Genomic DNA, 19,637 nt, shown 5'->3' on the forward strand with positions numbered 1-19,637 from the left:
GGGCTGCACACGCCCACCCGGGACCCTGGGTATGTACTGAGGTGGCTAGCTAGCTACGTCCCCTTACACAGGGTTTTTTAAACACAGGCCTTATACGTGCAGAACTCGGAGGTTTAACCCAACTCAGACAGCAACTGCCTGCCTGATCCAGCTCTCTGCCTGCCAGCCCATCAGCCCATTCTCTCTTACAGACAGCAGTCTAGTGTGAATCCCTCCCGCTTCCCTCCACGGGAGCTGTATCCCCCACATCCCTAAATACACTGATTCTCTGGGCTGGCAAGCGTGACAGGTTATTGTTGGAAAAGAAAACCCTAGTGCTCCATTCCCCTCTCGCTTGCGCTGATTTTACAGCAGTGTCACCCCATTGCATTCAGCAGAGCAACTCCTGATTTACACCCAGAGACCCCAGCCCCGGGTGGAACCCTTGGCTTGAGTCTGAACATGACTGCGCTGTTTGCTGAGAGTCCGGCCGCGAGCAGGAGGGAAGGTAGGGATCAGAGATGCTGTTCCTTTAAGAAATTCTAAAGCCAGCTCTGGAAGGTTCTTGTTATTCCATGGCTCTGGCACAGCAACCCTCTCCCCCCGCCCGCCCCGAGTCCCAGCTGTATAAATGAAGCTCTGGTGAGCTGGTGGGCGTCCCTCACTCTGTAGCCAGCAGCGCAGGAAGCAGCTCTGCTCTCCTACTGACGGGTACTGTGTGCAGTGCCGACAGGGGCAGCATCCATAACAAAGATGCTCGTGGTTTGGCTGTTGCTGTCAGTGGGCCTGGCCCGGGCGGCTCTGAGGAGCACAGCCCACCTCAGGAGGGCCAACGACAGGAACAGCAGATGCATCTACTCTTTCGTAGTCCCCAGCCTGAATGAGGCCAGCTGTCCAGAACCGGGCCAGGCAACGTCAGCCATGTGGGAACTCCAGAGGGAGAGCAACGCACAGCGCTCGGAGCTGGAGTCAGCCAAGGCCAGGCTGAGCCTCCTGGAGAACTTGGTGACCCAGCTGCACGTGGCGCTGGGTGCAGGGGGCTCCTCTGCTTCCACCGTGGAGCTCCAGAGAGAGCTGGACAGGCTGAGGATGGAAAGAGCTCAGCAGGAGTCTCAAGTCAGCAGGCTGGAGGCTGCCTACAGCACCCTTGGGCAGGAGAAGTCCTTCCTGGAAGAGGAGAAGAGGCGACTGGAGCAGGAAAAAGCTGAGCTGGGAAGGAGGCTGGAGAGCAGCACCCAGGAGATAGCTCAGCTGAGGACCAGCCAACATCACCAGGTCAGCGAGGCACCCGCCCAGGACTCCCAGCAAGGCTCCCAAGAAGGTAAGATTCATGGGAACTTACCCAGTCTCACACTGAGTTTCCCTTACTCCTGGTTCACCCACATGGCCTTGCTGTCTCCTTTGCAGCAAAGGATGCCCATACAAAGTCTGCACCTGGATGTGTGTGACTGTCCCTTGGAGCGTACAGTTGGGGTGTGGGAAATAAGTCTCCCTTGCCTAGATTCCTGTCCTTAGACCATTGTCTGGAAGGGAAAGGATGATGGTTAATGCTCTGGACTGGGAGCCAGGAGACCTGGCATCAATTACCAGCTCTGCCACAGACTTTCTGGCACATCACTTAATCTATTTCCCATTCTTTGTCTCCTCCACTGGGACGGTAGACTCTCTGGGGCAGGGGTCGTCACGCTGCATGAAACTAACCCAACGGGGTTGTGAGCCCCTTTGGAGCTTCCAGCTGCTCCAGCAGCAACAATCAACAGCAAGAGACTCCAGGGGGCCACCTCCGCAAGAGGGCTGAGGCTCTAGTTAGAGATAGGCCCAGACGCCCCCACATTTTGAGGGAGTTCAGACCCAGATCTGAACTTAGTGGCCAGAGCCCATCTCATGCTGCAGAGAAGGGGAAGGGTTACAGTATGCACGCACAGTCCCTCGGCTGCAGCCAAGCACCCCAACAAGCTGGCTCCAACAGACAGACATCCAGAAACACCTTTCTTTGGCATTCCCTCTGCTGTGCCTTTGTGCAGGTGTCCGTCTGTCTGTCCCTGCCCTGGGGACTATATCCTAAGCTGTAGTGTTGCTTTCTCCCCCATCTCTATCTCCCCAATGTACTTAGTTCACCATTGCCCTTCCAATTCCTTTCCCCTTCCACCAGCAGGAGAGGACCCATTCTTGTGCTAAGCAGTCTGGGACACATGGGATTAATGGAGCTGGGAGCCAGCAGGCTACAATTCTTACCTGAGATGGGAGCTATGGGACAGACACCCTATGTGCAAGTGTCTTGGGCATTTAACAGAGAAACCCTGCTGCAGGGCAGAGAAGAACATTGCAACCTCAGTGAGACCCCGATTCCTTCCTGTGAACATGCGGAGCCTTGCATGGGTGGTGGGTATATAGGCCAGGGGAGGCTAAGCCTCCCCTGGCACAGCCATCGCCGCACCACCCTGCTGCCGGACACCTGGGCTGTGGTGGCCCTGCTTATTTTCCCTCCCTGCTGGGAATGGGCTTCTGCTGGAAGTTTTTTCTTATTTATTATGTGCCATGCAGTTTCCCCAGGCGGCTGAGAAGGTGGTATCTGCTACTCAGCTTCCCGGGTCCCTTGGACTCCCCAGGGAAATTACTGATGAACCTGGACACTGAGTAGCAGATACCGCCTCCTCAGCCGCCCAGGAACCTGCATGGTGCATATAAAAGCTCAGTGTTCTTTGCCCGCTGCTGCCTGGCTGCTCCTCTCCACCACTCCACCCCCTTCTCCAGAGGTCCCCGCCCGCCGCCGGTTCCTCCTCTCCACTTGGCCCCCTCCCTGTTCAGCCCGCTCACTGCTGCTTGCTGCGTCCTCCTCTCCCCACCCCCCCACTTCCCCTCCTGCCGCTGCTCAAGTGGGGAGGTGGGGGGAGGTGAGGAGGGATGCATATGGCGAGCAGTGCTGGGGGGGCCGAGTGGGGAGGAGGGGGGAAGGAGGAAAGGAGGGATGCACATGGTGAGCAGGGAGGGGACCGAGCAGGGGAGGGCAGGGGAGGGCAGAGTGTGGGTGTGGCTGCAAGCGGAAGAGGAGGGACGGGGAGGTAGCCTCCGGCAGGGGAAGCTTCACCCACTGCCCATGGAGTCTTGGGATGGGGGCAGTGACTTCCCAGTTTCCAGATACCCCCAAAAGGGGAAGTGCTGGAACTGCAGTGCAGGTCGGAGCAGCCCTACAGGGGCCTTAACTTGCATCCCAGCTGTAGCAACTCTCCCATGGGTTGTGTCTCCTGATGATAACTGGGGCATAGGAAAGCCCACAGGTGCTGATTTTTGTTTTTGCTGGTCTTATTGGAAACCTGGGAGGTGGGTGGGCATAAACCCACCCACTTCTAAAGGCCCCTCCCCCAGCCTAGCGGGAGGGACCACTGGACCCAGGGACCAAGTAAATGTGGGGGACAACTACTGAAAAACCGGGGTTGGAGTGAAGGTCAGAGGTTCAAAAAACAGATACCGGATGGGGACACCGAGCAGAGAACTCTGGACAGCGCCCACTGCTCCTCAAAGCTGTCAAGGGAGCCAGTGGATGCTGCCCAGTGGAAACTCTGCCCGGATGCGTGAGACTAGGGAGGAACGGAAATAGGCCCCGCAGTCGCAGAGCACCCCCTCATCCAACATCCTCCTCCTGGTATTATAGATGGAAACTTTGGCCACGGCCAAGAGGAGGTTGACGAGGAGGTCTCGTGAATTCGTGGGGCCACAGATAGGGTGTGCAAAGAGGAACAAGTGTGGGGAGAAGTGCAGCCAGAACCTCAACAAGAGATTCTGGAGGAGCCAGAATAGGGGCTGCAACCTGGCGCATTCGAGATAGGCGTGCGCCAAGTTCTCCCTCACGCCGCAAAAGGGGCAGGCCTCGGGTAAAGGGGTGAACTGCACCACATGCACACCCGGGCTCACGGCTCCATGAAGGAGCTGCCAACCGATGTCCCTGGAGGGCTGTGGGACCAAGGTGGAATAAAGGCTGGCCCACCGGGGTTCCTCACCCTCTTTAGGTGGAAGATAGTCCTGCCATTTGGTGTCGGGACGGGATGCGAGGGTGAGGAAGTGTACTTTGTGGAGCACGAGCGTGTACAGATGGTTTCTGGGCGCAGTTCGAAACCGGACCGGCTGCAGGGTATGCAGCCGGCTTGGAGTGTGGAAATGGGGAGGCCTCGGGGGCTTGCAGAACAGGGGCCCAAGAAAAATGTCCGGAGGGCCAGGGGTGAGGGGTGGGCGGGGAGTGCCCTCTTGCAGGGTTTGCCACAGGAAAACGAGAGAATCAGGTGACAAGGTGGCCTTCACCTCCTGGAGTACGCGCCTAGGGGTCGGAAGGGTGGAAAGTCCCATGCATCGTCCGAGCACGCAGTGCTCCACCCAGTCCCCCCGTCGTAGTCCAGGAGGTCTCCGACTCTGGTGGTTTCTGCCAGGACCAACCTCCAACACACCGAGGGAGACTCCGCCACCTGCACACATAGATCGAGGTTGTGTAGCAGGGGCTCCGTGAGGAGGTCCGCCCCCTCGGTGGCCACAAAGGATCTGGTGGCCGAAGAAAGCGTCCAGGTCCGGAGGAGGTCGTGGTAGAAGACCGGCAGCTCGGAGAGGTCTCGCGGAAGACCTCTCGGATGGAGAAAAAAGAGCTGCCGGTCATATCGGAGCCCTTGGAGGCGGCAGAGGAAGGCGTGTGCCAACATGCTCCATGCCAGACTGCCTGCACCATAAAGGAGCCTCTGCAGGGCCTGGAGGCGGAAGACATGGACCTGGCTGCGCAAGCAAACCAGGCCCTGTCCTCCCTCCTTCAGGGGAAGACTCAGGACCCCTGCAGAGACTCAGTGCAGCCCCAGCCAGAAGAACTCCAGAGCCATCCTCTGGAGCCTGGCCAGGATCCTCTGGGCTGGGCTCAGGGTGTTGAGCCGGTGCCAGAGCATGGAGAGGACTAGCTGGTTTTTGCTGGTGGGTGTGCCTCTCCGCCTCCTCCCTGCCCGTGCGAGTGGTGGGCAGGGCCTCAGTAGGGTTTCCAACTTTCTACTGGCACAACACCAAACACCCTAGTCCTGCCCCTGCCCCAAGGTCCCACCCCTGCCTCGCCCCTTCCCAGAAGCCCCACGCCCACTCACTACATTCCCCCTCCCTTGGTGGCTCATCTCCCTCCCTTTCACTGGGCTGGGGCCGGGGTGCGGGAGAGGGTGAGGGCTCTAAATGGGGGTGTGGGCTCTGGGGTGAGGCCAGAAATGAGGGGTGCAGGAGGGGGCTCCAGGCTGGGGGGTGGGGATGAGGGATTCAGAATGCAGGAGGGGGCTGCGGGTTGAGGCAGGGGGTTGGAGTGCAGGAGTGAGTGAGGGCTCTAGGGTGCAGCCGGGGATGAAGGGTTCAGGGTGTGGGAGGGGGCTCTGGTTTCCAGCCAATGGGAGTGCAGAGCCGGTGCTCGGGGCGGGGGCAGCATGCAGAGCACTGTGGCTCTCCTGCCTAGGAGCCGAACCTGCTCGCTACTTCCAGGGCGCAGGGACTAGGGACTAGCCTGCCTTAGTGCCACAGCACTGCTGACCGGACTTTCGACTGGGTGTTCCAGTTGAAAACTGGACACCTGGTCACCCTAGGCCTCAGGGAGGAAGAAGCTAAGTGGGGGCAGGGCCTCAGGGTGGAGGGAGGGTGGGGCCTTGAGGCAAAGATGCTAAGCGGGGGGCGGGCCTCAGGGCGGAGCAGCTCAGTGTGGGTGGAGCCTCGGAATGGAAAGAGGCTGAGCGAGGACAAGGGCTTGGGGCAGAGCACAGGTGGAGCAGGGGGCGGGGCCAGGGGCGGGGCCACAGTCCAGGCATTGGGGCGCACAGAAAATTAATGCAGCCGTGCAGGTGCTGAGCACTACCTATTTTTTTTTTCAAGTGGGTGCTTGAGCCTGGAGCACCCACGGGGTCAGTGCCTATGGGAAAGCCTCAGCCATGCCATCCACAGACACCCCACCCCAGCCCCTGACATGCCTCCCACACCAGAGGATCCTGTAGGAGGGATGCACATAGCCAGCCACAGCAGCTGTGCCCTCCCCCATACAGGGATATTCCCAAGCAGGCCCTTAGGGCTGCTTTGCAGCCTCTGCCCAAAAGGGCTGAAAGAAATCACCCCGAGAGCGAGTCCTGTCACTCTGCAGACTCAGATTCTGCTGCACCTGTCCCACTGCAGGTATCTGAGATGCCCAGTCCTGCTCAGCCACACTTTCCACTCCGTGACATAATGCCCAGACATTAGGCACTCTAACGGGTCAACCACAGATGAGGAGCTGCCGCACGCTGCCCTTCCTGACAAGGGACACACAGGGCTCCCACACAGACAAAGGCCAACACAAACTCAGTGGCCACTTCTGAAGATTTGACCGGAACCTGAACACAAATCAGTACGGCACTCGGAATACAGCTATAGACCCAAATGTTTTTAAATGTGTGCTACACCTCTAAATGTTGAGGAGGGGCAGCTGCCATTTTGTGTTTCTGTTCAGCGGCAGAGTGTTACTGAGCAGACTGATGTGTGCTCTCCGTCTCCTCTGGAGATCTTGCTTGTTTCCTTAATCTGAATAAGAGAGTCTCCAAGGCAGAGAAACACACATGTTGTTTTGTGGCTAGGAAAATGCAGGGGGTTATCCCCTCAGCTGGGATAGATGGAAGGAGCTTGGTTGATTTACACCAGCTCATGGTCCAGCTCCCTCTATTTCCCCACATCCAGCGATGCCCCCAGAAGTGTCACCCAAGGCACCAATCCACCACTCTGCCATCACAGGAACTATTGTAAAGTGTCTCATCTTCAGCTCTGCTGGGCAAATACAGAATTGCTGCCTCATCTCAGGGCTCCTGAGATGTCGAACACCCACCCATAAGCCATAGGCACCTTTAAATGAAGTTACACCACAACGTACATTTCTCCCTGCAGCCATTTCTAGCTTAGAACTTGGCTGAGCCAAGAGGGGATAGTCAAGAGCAGCCCTGAATGCTTAGTAGATGGATCCCTGGTTGCAAAGTAGAAAACACCCAGCGAGAAAGAAGACCATGCTGCCCTGTCCAGTGATTAAAGTGTTCTGACACTCGACTGGCCCATTGTCCTGCTACACCTCTCTCTGGGGCCATGTTCTAAGGGTTTCCCTTACAACCAGGCCTGAACAGAACCCTTGAATCCCAGCCTCCCCCCCTCCCCCCCAGCTTTGGGGAGAGGGGCACTTAAAATCTGTTCCGGCCCCTGATCGGAACAGAGCAAAGTGCTGAGGGTTTCTTAGCATCTCTGTTCTGGCCAATGGAGTTAATTCATTCTGGGAAGGAGACTGGCTGCAGGGCTGGGTGGCTGTGGGTCCGTCAGGCTCCATTAACCTCTCAGCATGGCACAAGGAAGTGCAACCACGCTCCAGAGCGATCACGTCCGGGGGGGGGGAGGGCGGCAGGGGTGGATGTACCAGCCTGGACACCCCTTAGCACTGTACTGAGTCATGTGACCTGACAGCAGCCCCTCACAGCCCTTCTGGCCCATGGAGTCATTCCAGTCAGTGACTTGACTGTACTGAGAGTGAGGCAGGGGAAGGAGACAGCGAATCCCTGGGAAACTCCTTTACTCCAAGAAGTCGGCCACCTGTTTCCTCTCGTGGCTTAGACACGCCCCAGGATAGGACACCCCTCTTCCTCTCCCACGGACCCGGCTGAGGTTCAGTGCCCATACCTTTCTAGCCAGCTGTCACTGCTGTTTGCATATATATCACCCCAATAACTCAGCCCAAAAGGCGTCTCAAGTGGATTTAGGGAGCCCCTGAGCTAGCATGGCCCTCGAAGGCAGAGAACTCCACACATACCAGGAGGCAAAGTATGATGAAGCCCTACCCACTGCCATGGTAGAGGGCTGCACTCCTGCACCCCTAATGCAGACTGGTGTCTGCAACGCCCCTGCTCTCTTATCAAACCACATGCCCTGCACTGTTTCGAGCGCTTCTGGCACCAGGCACAACAGGAGGCTGCTCGCCCTGCCTTGCTTTCACACTGAGCGCCTGGTGCAATACCACCTGCCCGCCCAGAGGAGGCACTCTCCTCCTGAGTGACAGCTCCCATGGGCTCAGAGGGGTGAAACCTGCACACCAGGGTGACTTTAGCCCAGGACATTAGTTAGGTGTGCAGGAGTCTGGCTTACCTCTCTGGCGTGGCTCTGCTTCCATTGCCCTCGGAGGACAGTCGCCATCTCCCTTTCCACAGCACACCCAGGCAGCTCTTTTGACTTCCTGGGCCCTTTCCTGGAGAAGAGTCTTGCGCCTTTGTCCTCCCCAAGGGTCTGCCCTGGCTTCCCACCTCAATACAGGAGAGCAAAGGGGGGGCTTCCTCTCCCCCTCTTTGGAAGCCCCTACATGGGACCTCCCCCACTTAAGATCAGTTAAACATATTAGGCCTCAAACCCACCCCACTTCTCTAGCTCATGCTCTTTCCTTCGCTTGCTTTCACTCCTCCCTCTTCGGAGCCCCCATCCTCTAGACCAGGGTTTCTCAAACTTCATTGCACCACGACCCCCTTCTGACAACAAAAATTACTCCATGACCCCAGGAAGGGGGATTGAAGCCTCAGCCCTCCTACCCCAGGCAGCGGGGCCGAAGCCCAAGCCCCACCGCCCTGCGGGGGAGGGGGCAAAGCTTGAGGTCTGTAGCCCTGGGCAGGTGGGGCTGGAACCTGAACCCAGCTGCCCAGGGCTGAATCCGTCTGGCTTCAGCTTCCACCCTGGGTAGGGGGCTCGGACTTGGCTTCAGTCCTAGGCCCCGGCGAGTCTAACACCAGCCCTGATGATCCCCTTAAAACAGGGTCCCAACCCACTTTGGGGTCCCAACCCACACTTTGAGAACCGCTGCTCTAGGCCTTCTTTCTCTGGCCCTTTCCACTCATTTTCCAACTCATCCCCTTCCCGGACTGGCCACACAGCCCCTACTGACCCCTATCAGGGAACTTCTTGCCCAAAACACCAACCACATCCAACAGTTATCCCCACTCTCAAACTCCCAACACTGCCTGAGCAGAAAAAAGCTCTTTTATAGCCTCATCCAATTTCCCAGCAGGTCTTGCTGTTGCCTAGCATCCCATACTTCCTCTGAGAACTACAAGCCCCAGAATTCCCTTGGCCTGGGCTGTCAGGCAGCCAGGCTGTAACTGATCTGAGCTTCCTAAAGGGCCGCAAGGGCCTGCTAACAGCAGCAAAATAAAAAAAACTTTATTTCCACTTTATCCCCTCTTAACTGTCCCTGCACCGTCTGAAAACCAAACACACATTGGCCTTGCTGGGCTAGCAGTTAGGCACCTTGCATCCTCTTCTGTTGTTCTGGGGCTGTGCCTGCATGCCTCCCCAACTCTCAGGACGAGGGCAGGTAATTGAGAGTGGAGATTGAACCCAGGGTGCCTCAGGAGTTGCAAAGCACAACCCTTGACTAGCTGAGCTAAAGCCCCAGCTCTGTTAGCTCAAGGCTAGTAGCTGATTCATAAATCCCTGTGTAGTCCAGCCACTAGAGGGGGACAGAGAGCCAGAAAGATGGGCTCCTCCCACAATGGAGCGCAATGGTGCAGGTCTCTGGTAACGATGGACACAGGATACTGAGAATCGGAGTCCACTCAGTGTCCACAAAGCCCAGCTAAACCCTGTGGTGGTGGTGGTGGGGGTAGAGGAGACCCCCTGCTCCTTCTGTAGGCGGGGCAGGATTTTCACTCAGCACTGAGATGGAACCCTGCTGCTAAGTGGGCTCTGTTCAGCTTTTCACACTGGTGCTGGCGAGATATCCATTTACTCCTGTGCCATCATAGCTCAGGGCTGAATGGGTTGACCTGTGGCCCGAGGAGGAATCAGCAAAGATGGGCCCCTGGCCCATAACACCACCGCCACTTGTCAGACTAAACCTTTGGGTGGCTCCAGTTAGCGGGCAGTTCTCTTCCAACACTGTAGGAGGCACTGTGGTCAAGAGGGAAATGCCAATATTTTGCTGGCCAAAAGGATTGGCAAACCTGAGCCAGCCCCTGAAAACAGCTCTCTGTTCAGTGGGTCTTTTTAGGGCCTGCAGAATTGAGTTTGACTCATTTATAGGGAGGAACCAGCTGTGAAACGGAGATCTATGTTTAGTCAGCACACGCGCACGCAAACACTTTGGTGATGTATAGGCCCTTCTCTAATACCCCCGTGTAAAATTATTCTCCATGGCCACAAGTCACTTAAGTACAGGCCTAATTTCAAACACACAGATAGTCTCATTGATCTCAATGGATTACTCACATGCTTAAAGTTAGGCACATGCTTATGTACCCTGCCTACTTGGGGCTCACGTGGCCAAAAGAATGAAAAATCCAGGCTCTTTGGCTGTACTTTGTAGAGAGCCTGTGGAATGATTGCTTTTAAAACTACAGGGCAAGTGTATTTCCTCTCCCTGCTGCAAATCTGGGTTCATTTTCTGGAAAACAGGTGTCGGTCAATTTGTCCCAGGGCCAATTCTGAAATACCTGCAGCTGGAGTCAGCTACTGCTAATGAGCCCCTAGGGAGGTTTTCCAGCCCTAAAGCAATGCCAGGCATAAAGCAGGAGGGTGAACTATGCAGAAATGAGTTAGTTGTAAGTGTGTGATTTTCCCTTCAAGGGAAGCTGAAAGTACAACTGTGATGCATGGCCAGAAAGGGTTAAACATCCTGCAAAATAAATAACCCTCAAAAGATATATGGGGAGATAACTTTTGTGTATTTACATATATATGCGGAGGATCCACAATGTAATCAACAGTCCCTATGCTGTATTCTGATAGTTCCGAGATCAAAAGAACATCCTAGTATTTAAATAAATTGTGAACACAGGATATCTCGGTATTCATCTCTCTTTGAAATGTACTGTGAATGGTGGAAGAACAAGCAAATTGCCTTATGTTAATTCTAAAGCTACAGTGATGGACCTCCTTCAAAGTCATTCTAATTATCTTTTGTTCCTGGAGGAACTCCCAACTTGTCAAAGAGGGCATGAAATTGTATAAAAGATCCTTGGGTCCTGATTCTGTCATCTCCAATCTGCTTAAGCTTCATCTGGGGAAGTTTGAGATGCAAGACTGAGGTCCCAGTTATGCTGGTACGCCCTGAATATGATATTTGGACATTGGACTATAACCTATGAACTGACTTCTAAAAAGGAACTCTTTGCAACTACAAAGCTCACCATCTCTGCTATCAATCTAAACCTCAATGTATAATCTTTTAACCATTCTCGCTCTCTTTTGTTTTTTAATAAATTTTAGTTTAGTTAATAAGTATTGGCTGTAGCGTGTGTTTGGGTAAGATCTGAAACATTCATTAACCTGGGAGGTAATATGTCCGATCCTTTGGGATTGGTAGAACCTTTTCTTTTATATGATGAAATAAGATTTACAGAAATGTTCATCATATTTGACGTGGGTACCTGGATGGAGGCCTGAAGCTGGATCACTTTAAGGGAACTGTGTTGTTTGGACTTCTGAGTAACCAGTAAGGTAATAAAGAAGCTGTTTTATGCTGGCTTGGTAAATCTAAGTACTGGAATATCCACCAGCTTGATGGGGATTGTCTGCCCCATTCTTCGCAGTTCACCCTAATTGAGTGACCATAGCTGGCCCCCACTAGAACCCCAGTCACAACAACACTTTGCCAAGCATTAGAATTAAACAGTGAATTGTGAGAAGTCATGACTGTCAGACTCATAACTATGGCGTCTTGCATTTACACTGAATAGCTCCTTTCATCCCAAAGCGCTGGCCCGACATCTGATGCTAAAAGCCCTCAGCGACGGCCTAACTCTGCTCCAGTGGGAGTTTTAAAATCCACCCCTGCAACTTGTCAGATCTCTGTTTGAAATCTCATTGTATGCTGAGCAGGCCCTGGCAGTGCGAGCTGAAGTGATTGGTTCAAAAGGCCGAGTAGCCCGTGGTGGTTTGCCATGGCTTTCTCTGCCCCTTGGATTTCCAGCATGGCTTAGTTAAAACAGTTTATGATGTGTAATAAATAGCTGGACCTGACCTGTCAGCTGGAATTCTCCATGTAATGCGGGAGACATTATCCAAGTTGATAGGCTCCCAGTGTTACCTGTATTAAAGATAATATGATATAGAATCATAGAATATCAGGGTTGGAAGGGACCTCAGGAGGTCATCTAGGCCAACCCCCTGCTCAAAGCAGGAACAATCCCCAACTATAACATTCATCCAGGGGGGAACAAGGGTCACTGCAACATGCTTACGATTAGAATCACGTTCCTCTGGGACCCTGTAAGAGGAACCCCAAGGTACTAGATTTTGCTACAGCTGTACAGCCCTGCTCCTTTCCCTACTGCCCTTCCTTGCTGAGTCTGCCTTGAGTCCCCTGGCCAGCAAGACACCAGTTAGCTCCAATGCGCTGCCTTGTCTCACAAATGGAGCACACAGGCTCAGTGGACAGAATGAAAGAGAAACCGAGGACACTGCTGGTGGTGTACAGTGAGTTGGATTTATGCGGTTAACGAGCCTTGACCTTGTCCTGAAAATGACTTTCCGAAGGAAGGAAAGACCCGCCCTTCCCACTGCCGTGCCCCAGTGCCCGCTGACATTAAGCGGGAATCTGAAGAGAGTTAAATGTTTGTTTTACACAGAAGCAAAGGCTTCAGGCTTTTTTGAAGCCACTGCATGATCATTCTCTACCAGCGAGCAGAAATAGGGGAGCTATCCGATACTCCTGCCAGTAGCCGGTAAGGATTTTGAAGGACACTGCATCTAGACCTCAGCAGCAGGGTAAAACCGTAACAAGCATCCACAAAGCCAGACACACCTGCAGTAAACACACCATCTTGGCTGCAAGCAGAACTTTCACTGCAAAGGCAAATGGTGTTTGCAGACCAACAGAGTGGCTTCCCTAGCCTGCACTGAAGGTGGGTAAAGAATAGTGTTTGCAAAGGGCTGGGCACGGTGTGACAGACCCACAGGGAAACATTACGGAGCACAAGGCGTGGGCACATATACCACCAAGCCGTTGGAGAATAGAGTTAGTGGCCTGGTCCGGGACAGGCGCTCTACTGTAATACACAATGTACAGCACCTAGCGCAGTGGGATGCTGGTCAACAACTGGCACTCCTAGGTGCTATCGTAATACACCAAATAAATAATGTACAGCTGTTATCACACATGCGGCCTTGGGGTGCGATTGACGCTCTTAGATGCTAGGATAATACAACTAAATAATAACTGCTTATTATCCCAGGACAGGGCAGGTCTTGGAGTGATGGGGAGAGGCCATTTTGGCCAGCCAAGCATGGGTTGGGCTGGACGAGGAGACCTTTACGGGGACAGATTTCTCCCTCCTCCCCCACCTATTATGGGGTTCTAACATTAGCATCCAGTGTTGGCGTTGCTACGTGGGGGGCAGAGGGGGAGCAGTGCTTGGATTCAAAGAAAGCCTGCTCCCTAGCTCCCAGGACATAAGGCAGAAACGTGCTGACCTGCCTACCTTGCCATGCTAATGGCAGGGCTAGTGGATTGCTGAGTGCATGTGAAAGAGAGTGCGCGTGATCATTTGTGCAACTGTGCTTGTGCCCAGCTGAAAGGGCATGTCCGGCCATGCCCAGGAGCGTGTACACACCCTTCTACACTCTGCCAAGCCACATCCTCACCCTGTTCCTGTCACCACCCTCACCGTGTCTATTCCCATCCCTCCCTGCAGTTTCCAAGTGGGATCTGGAGAGTTTTGACTATCAGGAGCTGAAATCTGAGCTGACGGAGGTGCCCGCTTCCAGTGACTTCGAGGAGCACCCCTCCCCCAGCCACCCTGCCACTGGGGACACGGCCACCGGTACAAAGATCACCTTGATGCCTTTCCTTCCTTGCGGGTTCATAGAGCTAGGCCTCATCCTTCTAGCACCATCGCAACAGATACTTTTCTTCTGCCCCCGCCCCCCATCACCTTCACTCCCAGCACCAGGGGAAGAGCCTAGCTGTGGAATCTTCTCTGCCTCTCACCTCCTTTATTTGGTTCTATTTCATCAGTGCTTCTTACTATGCCTCCTTCTCTCGCCCCACTTCCCCACCTTGCCCTGGCCAGCCTGTCCATCCTGACCTTTGCCGAACCCCAAGCCATCCAGGCAAGGGTATTGCCACCTGGTGCCAGACCCAAGAATGGAGTTCAAACCCCTGCTCCAGCAGCCAGACTGACTGTGCGCACCTCCAGACCATGAGCACAGGCTGGAATCTGGCTAGCCGCAGGTCTGCCCCCACGGCAGAGAAGGGAGCAGGGCTGAACTTGTCCTCTGGAAACGACAGTCTCTTTTGGCCAACTTTCTCAGGCACTCACTGACTATTTCCTTAGGCAGCCCCCAAACAACTACACCCGAGAGGACTCCAAATACAAAATTCAGAGCCAGGTCTGCATGCCCACCACTCTGCAATTCAGGGCCACTCGTAACCTGGGGGTCAGGCCCATCTCTAAGTAATAAAGCTTAGTACAGAACATATGGGGATTTCCCCCTAGCTCTAAGAGCTAATAGAATCAGGAGGCTGCTCTTAAAATGAGGTCATCAGGGGTGCCATGCCATGTTTCCTTCTGGTTAAGCAACAAACTGTGAGCTCGAATCACTTTTCTTTGATTAGCCCATCCCTGCTGTGCTGCCACCTCTTGTGATTTCTCACACACTTTGGCATTTTCCCAAAAGCCCCAGCTCCTGTAGGCGTGGGATTGCACGAGCAGCTCAGCTTTACTTTAAATACAAGTAAATTGCATGGCAGTGGAGAAAGGCTTGAAAAGGTGAAGTGAGAGCCTGCAAAAGGCCCAGAAACCCACAGGCAAAGAGGAAGCAGCCACAAATGTTATTTAAAACCATAATCTCATGATTATGGAGGGTCAGACTCAGGATTTTGGAATCCGCTGGGTTGGCGATACTGAAAATGCCCTTATGGCCCATGTGCAATGGAAACAAGCCCTGGCTTCAGCTTTGGTGTCACACCACAATGGACCTCCACCAAGACGGGGCGGGCACTGTCCACAGCTATGTCAGCACCATTGCTGGAAGGGGGTCACTGACCTGTTTCTTAATCCCAGAGGTAGAGCAATGGAAGGGATGGTGCTGGTTGGGTGGCTTGTAGCTAAGCGCTCTGCATTGGAACACTGGAGGCCTGGGGTCCATTCCCAGCCCCAGTTCACCAACCTGTGCCTGGTGCTGTTAGACAGAGTATGACAGGGGAAGAGGGAAGGCCTCCTGCTGCTTGTAAACCACCTCTTTGGCCATCGAAAGGAACACCCCAGTGAAGTCCAGCTACGGAAGGGTGGTAGCAGATGGTGGACAGGAGAATTGTTAAAACACCCTCTGAACTTGCTTCTCATTGACTTAGTTCATTGTGGCCAAAGACTCCTACGTTTTCTGGGCTGGTTTCCTGTAACTGTTTTCCTCCGTGCCGGTGCTTTATACGTTGTCCATCTAGGCCCTGCAACCCAGCCTCTGCCTTCCAGAAATAGAGCAGGGCCCCAGGACATTCCTACCCTTGGCTTCTGACTTCCACTGGCTGGACATCAGGAGCCATTTCTAAAACTAGGATTTAGCAGCTGACACTCTCTGCAGCGGCCTCATCAGATCAGAGTTCATATTACGGATTCTCCCTCATCCTACCTGAAATGGGTCATCCCCAAGTGGGTCTATTAAAAAAGCTGAGGTCCCACTTGAAAGACCAAGACATTCATCTCTTTTTTCATCTTAACCACATTATGAAAACCTTTAAATATCACCAGGGCAAAAAAGTCTGTGCTGTGAAATCCCCTTCCAAACTATTCACCTCCTTTCTTTCCTTCTCTCTTCACAGAGTGATCATTCCTTCTTCTTCTCTTCCTTTTCCTCAGCTCTTTTTTCTCCTTGTCCTCTCCTCTTTTTTCTGTCTGCCTGCACTACCCGGAGGAACATAGCCTAGGCCAGTGGTTCCGAAACTTGTTCCATTGCTTGTGCAGGGAAAGCTCCTGGCGGGCCAGGCCGGTTTACCTGCCGCGTCCGCAGGTGCAGCCGATCGCGGCTCCCAGTGGCCGCGGTTCGCTGCTCCAGGCCAATGGGAGCTGTTGGAAGCGGCGCGGGCCAAGGGACGTACTGGCCACAGCTTCCAGCAGCTCCCATTGGCCTGGAGCAGCGAACCGCGGCCAGTGGGAGCCGTAATCGGCTGCACCTGCGGACGCGGCAGGTAAACCGGCCCGGCCCGCCAGGAGCTTTCCCTGCACAAGCGGCGGAACAAGTTTGGGAACCACTGGCCTAAGCAATGCTGGTGTGTTGACGAGTGCTGGAAGGCTGCTGTTGGTAAATTGAGGGGGGGGGGGGATCTCCTCCATCAGCTTCATGGAATTATTTACTTACTTAGAATCCAGTAAATGATCTTTCCTGCTAGTTATTGCTGGGTTAATGCAGTATGAGTGTGTTAGAATCCAGTAAATGATCTTTCCTGCTAGTTATTGCTGGGTTAATGCAGTATGAGTGTGGTTTTCATGGATTTTAGCCTTTCGGTAGGAAATCTGCCACTGGTGACAGACAGAAAATAACTGAAGGTCTTTTTCTCAACCCTTTGCCCCCCCCCCTTTTTTCTTCCTTGAGCAGGGTGCGGACAGCTGGTCTGGGTGGGGGAACCCGTGACCTTCCGCAGGGCTGAGACTATCGCTGGCAAGTATGGGGTGTGGATGAGGGATCCAGAGCCTGTTCCCCCCTACACCCCCGAGACCACTTGGAGAGTTGATGCCATTGGCACTGACATCCGCCAGGTCTTTGAATACGATGACTCTGATCAGTTCATGAAGGGCTATCCCTCCAAGGTCCACATCCTGCCCTGGTCCATGGAGAGCACCGGAGCCATCGTATACAGGGGATCCCTGTACTTCCAGCGGCGCAAGTCCAGAATGGTGGCCAAGTACGACCTGAAGACAGAAACGATCACAGTCCAAAAGGACATCCCCAGTGCTGGCTACCATGGCCAATTCCCCTATTCCTGGGGGGGGTACACAGACATTGACCTAGCTGTCGATGAGATGGGGCTGTGGGTGACATACAGCACAGACAAGGCCAAAGGGGCCATCATCCTCTCCAAATTGGATCCAGAGACCCTGGAGGTTGAGCAGACTTGGAAAACCAACATCCGCAAACAAGCTGTGGCCAACTCCTTTATGATCTGTGGCACCTTGTACACCATCAGTAGCTACTCAGCCCCAGATGCCACGGTCAACTTTTCCTACCATACAGCCACCAGCACCAGCGAGCCACTGAGCATCCGCTTCGAGAACCGCTATGGGTACAGCAGCATGGTGGACTACAACCCCACAGAGAGAAAGCTCTTCGCTTGGGACAATTTCAACATGGTCACCTATGACATCAGACTCTCCAGGCTATGAGGAGCCTCAGGGCGGGAGGAGGACACGCCACGCTCATTGCTAACTAGCTGCTCGTGGGTTAGGGGCAAGTCTAGCCAGCTGTCAATCTCATACACTCACTCTTCCTATTCTTCCTGAGCTTTCCTTGGACTCAGCCCTGAGCCCCTTACTCAGGCAGAGTGCTCATTGAGCTGGGCAAAGACTCCAGGCTTGGCCCTAGATCAGAGGTTCCTATTCTGAGAGCACTGGTGGGGCTTAAATAACAATAGAGTGGGAATAACCTTGTGCCACTTGGGAACATACATGCAATAGGTGTTACAGCCCTGTTGTCGCTCCCCTTGCCTCTCTCTGAATTACACATGGGATTAATTTGGACAATATAGGAAAAAAAAAAACGAAACAAGTTGTTAAGGGTTATGCAACATTTGGAATGTGTGGGCCAACTGCACAGGGATAGATCTAGAATGACTAAATTTGCCTGCACCCTTGGCTAAAAGACACAGATTCCAGCCAAGCAGACCAAACTGTTCACAGCAAGAGGCAGATAATATTTTAGGGGAGGGAGGTGGCTGGGTACCACCTTCACAGAATGGCTAATAAAAACCCAGTGACTATCAGCAAACCATATTCCTGCCCAGCATCAGCTGAGACAAGGGGAATGTGCTGAGCAGTCAACACCGGGCATTAGCCAAGGCAGCATTGACAGGAGGAGATTGTGCAAAGTTGTATCATGCCCAGATTCAGTAGGAGAACATCAAGGCCTAAAGACCTAGCTCCAACACCCAAATAAGCCAATGAAAAGACTCCAGCTGACTTCACTGGGCTTCAGATTGGGTCCTTAGTGGGTTGACTTGGCAGAGGCAGGGGTGTCTCAGAAATGTGCTGCAGGAGTTAAAAATTACTAGAAATCCCGGGTAGTGGGCGCCCTGCAAGAGAGCTTTCAGCTGCTGTGTATAAACCCTTTAATTGCCAGCCTCTCTCCTCCTAAGCACAGTGCATGCGTCATCAGGACCACGCTTCCCTTGGGAGCCAACCAGCCACCTCTACAGATTATCATGAGCAGAGAACGTGGGAGAAGACCGGAACTCACCCAGCTTGGTATCTCTGCAGCGTAAGCAGCCTCTCTGCAGCTGCAATTGACCAGTAGCTAAAGCAGGAGTCAAAGATGGGCCCAAGCTGCAGAGAGGTGAGGTCCAATGATCCACACCTCACTTAAGCATAGGGCTGGTCTGCTCTAGGGGCTTTGAGTCTGTTCAACGTCTCACACAGTTACACAATAGTCATTGAGCATGCAGGGCTCCGGCCGAACTAGCCCCCTACCTGCAAGAAACATGGCCGCTTCAGCTCCCCTTCCATAAAAGACAAAAATGAAGCAAGACTTGTTTAACACAATTCTGTTAAGTCATTAGACATTATAGCAAAATAAATGTAAGGAGGGTTGTTGTTCATGAACAACGGGATCCTAGAATTTAGGGCATGATCTCAAACCCACTGAAGTCAATGGAAAGTCTCCCATTGACTCCAGTGAGCAATAGAACAGATCTCTATTTATCCCAGACTATGGTTATTAACTCAGAATGAGAAGCATCATCTAACTGTTCTTGCTGTTTCTAGCTTTCAATCCAGACAACTCCACTGATTACACTGTACCTTAGACACCCTTTGGGATAGGCATGGCATTAGATCAGGTATGGCTAAGCATACAGCTGTTTTTAAGAACACACACATTTAGTATATAAATCCTGTAGCTGGCTTGGTTTTTCTGTTTGTTTTAAAAGCCTAATCTATGCAGGTTGCATTGAAGCCTCGTGGATGAAAGTGAAGGTCTGATGTGCTGATGATTACGTGGAAGTAGTCTGTGATAATAATCGATAATAAACCCTCTCCCCCCACAACAATCCACAGTGGCAGCTTCTTGTTTGCAGATTTTTCATTTCACTGCAACATGCTGGAGGGAATTCCAGGCTACAGGAAACTATAGGCCACCTTTCCAAGAGAGTTCAGTCCCAGCAAACAGGGCTCAATTTTCAGGAGCTCAGTTCCCATTTATGCACTAAAATAAGAGGCCTGGTTTCTAATTTAAGCTCTTCCACAGGCTTGCTGGGTGACTTTGCTGGGTCACTTCCCTGCTCTGTGCCTCAGTTTCCCATCTGGAAAATGGGAATGATGATATTGACTACCTTTATTAAGGTCAGTAGATAAGAGCTAGGTATTACTATTATTAAAGCCAAGGGGAACTTTGCCATTGACTTCAATGGAGCCAGGATTTCATCTACTGAATAAATATCACCATGACTACAAAAACAAATGCCACTGTAGAAT

At 53.1% G+C, this 19,637-nt stretch overlaps 1 protein-coding gene across 1 annotated transcript; it reads left to right on the forward strand.

Annotated features, from left to right (window-relative positions):
* Positions 1-622: 622 nt before the first annotated feature.
* MYOC (myocilin) lies at positions 623-19,317 on the forward strand. The gene is made up of 3 exons (XM_073356333.1): positions 623-1,300; positions 13,653-13,781; positions 16,552-19,317. The coding sequence occupies exons 1-3, from the start codon at positions 733-735 to the stop codon at positions 17,334-17,336; spliced, it is 1,482 nt and encodes a 493-aa protein (XP_073212434.1). The 5' UTR covers positions 623-732; the 3' UTR covers positions 17,337-19,317.
* The last annotated feature ends 320 nt before the right edge of the window (positions 19,318-19,637 follow it).

This window comes from Lepidochelys kempii, chromosome 8, assembly GCF_965140265.1.
Source record: "Lepidochelys kempii isolate rLepKem1 chromosome 8, rLepKem1.hap2, whole genome shotgun sequence".
Taxonomy (NCBI): Eukaryota; Metazoa; Chordata; order Testudines; family Cheloniidae; genus Lepidochelys; species Lepidochelys kempii.

Bases quoted from the DNA above. Each gene is read 5' to 3' on its own strand.
- MYOC (XM_073356333.1), top strand. From the start codon at position 733: ATGCTCGTGGTTTGGCTGTTGCTGTCAGTGGGCCTGGCCCGGGCGGCT. The intron at 1,301-13,652 runs GTAAGATTCATG...CCCTCCCTGCAG, and splicing joins CCAGCAAGGCTCCCAAGAAG to TTTCCAAGTGGGATCTGGAG. The intron at 13,782-16,551 runs GTACAAAGATCA...TTCCTTGAGCAG, and splicing joins CACTGGGGACACGGCCACCG to GGTGCGGACAGCTGGTCTGG.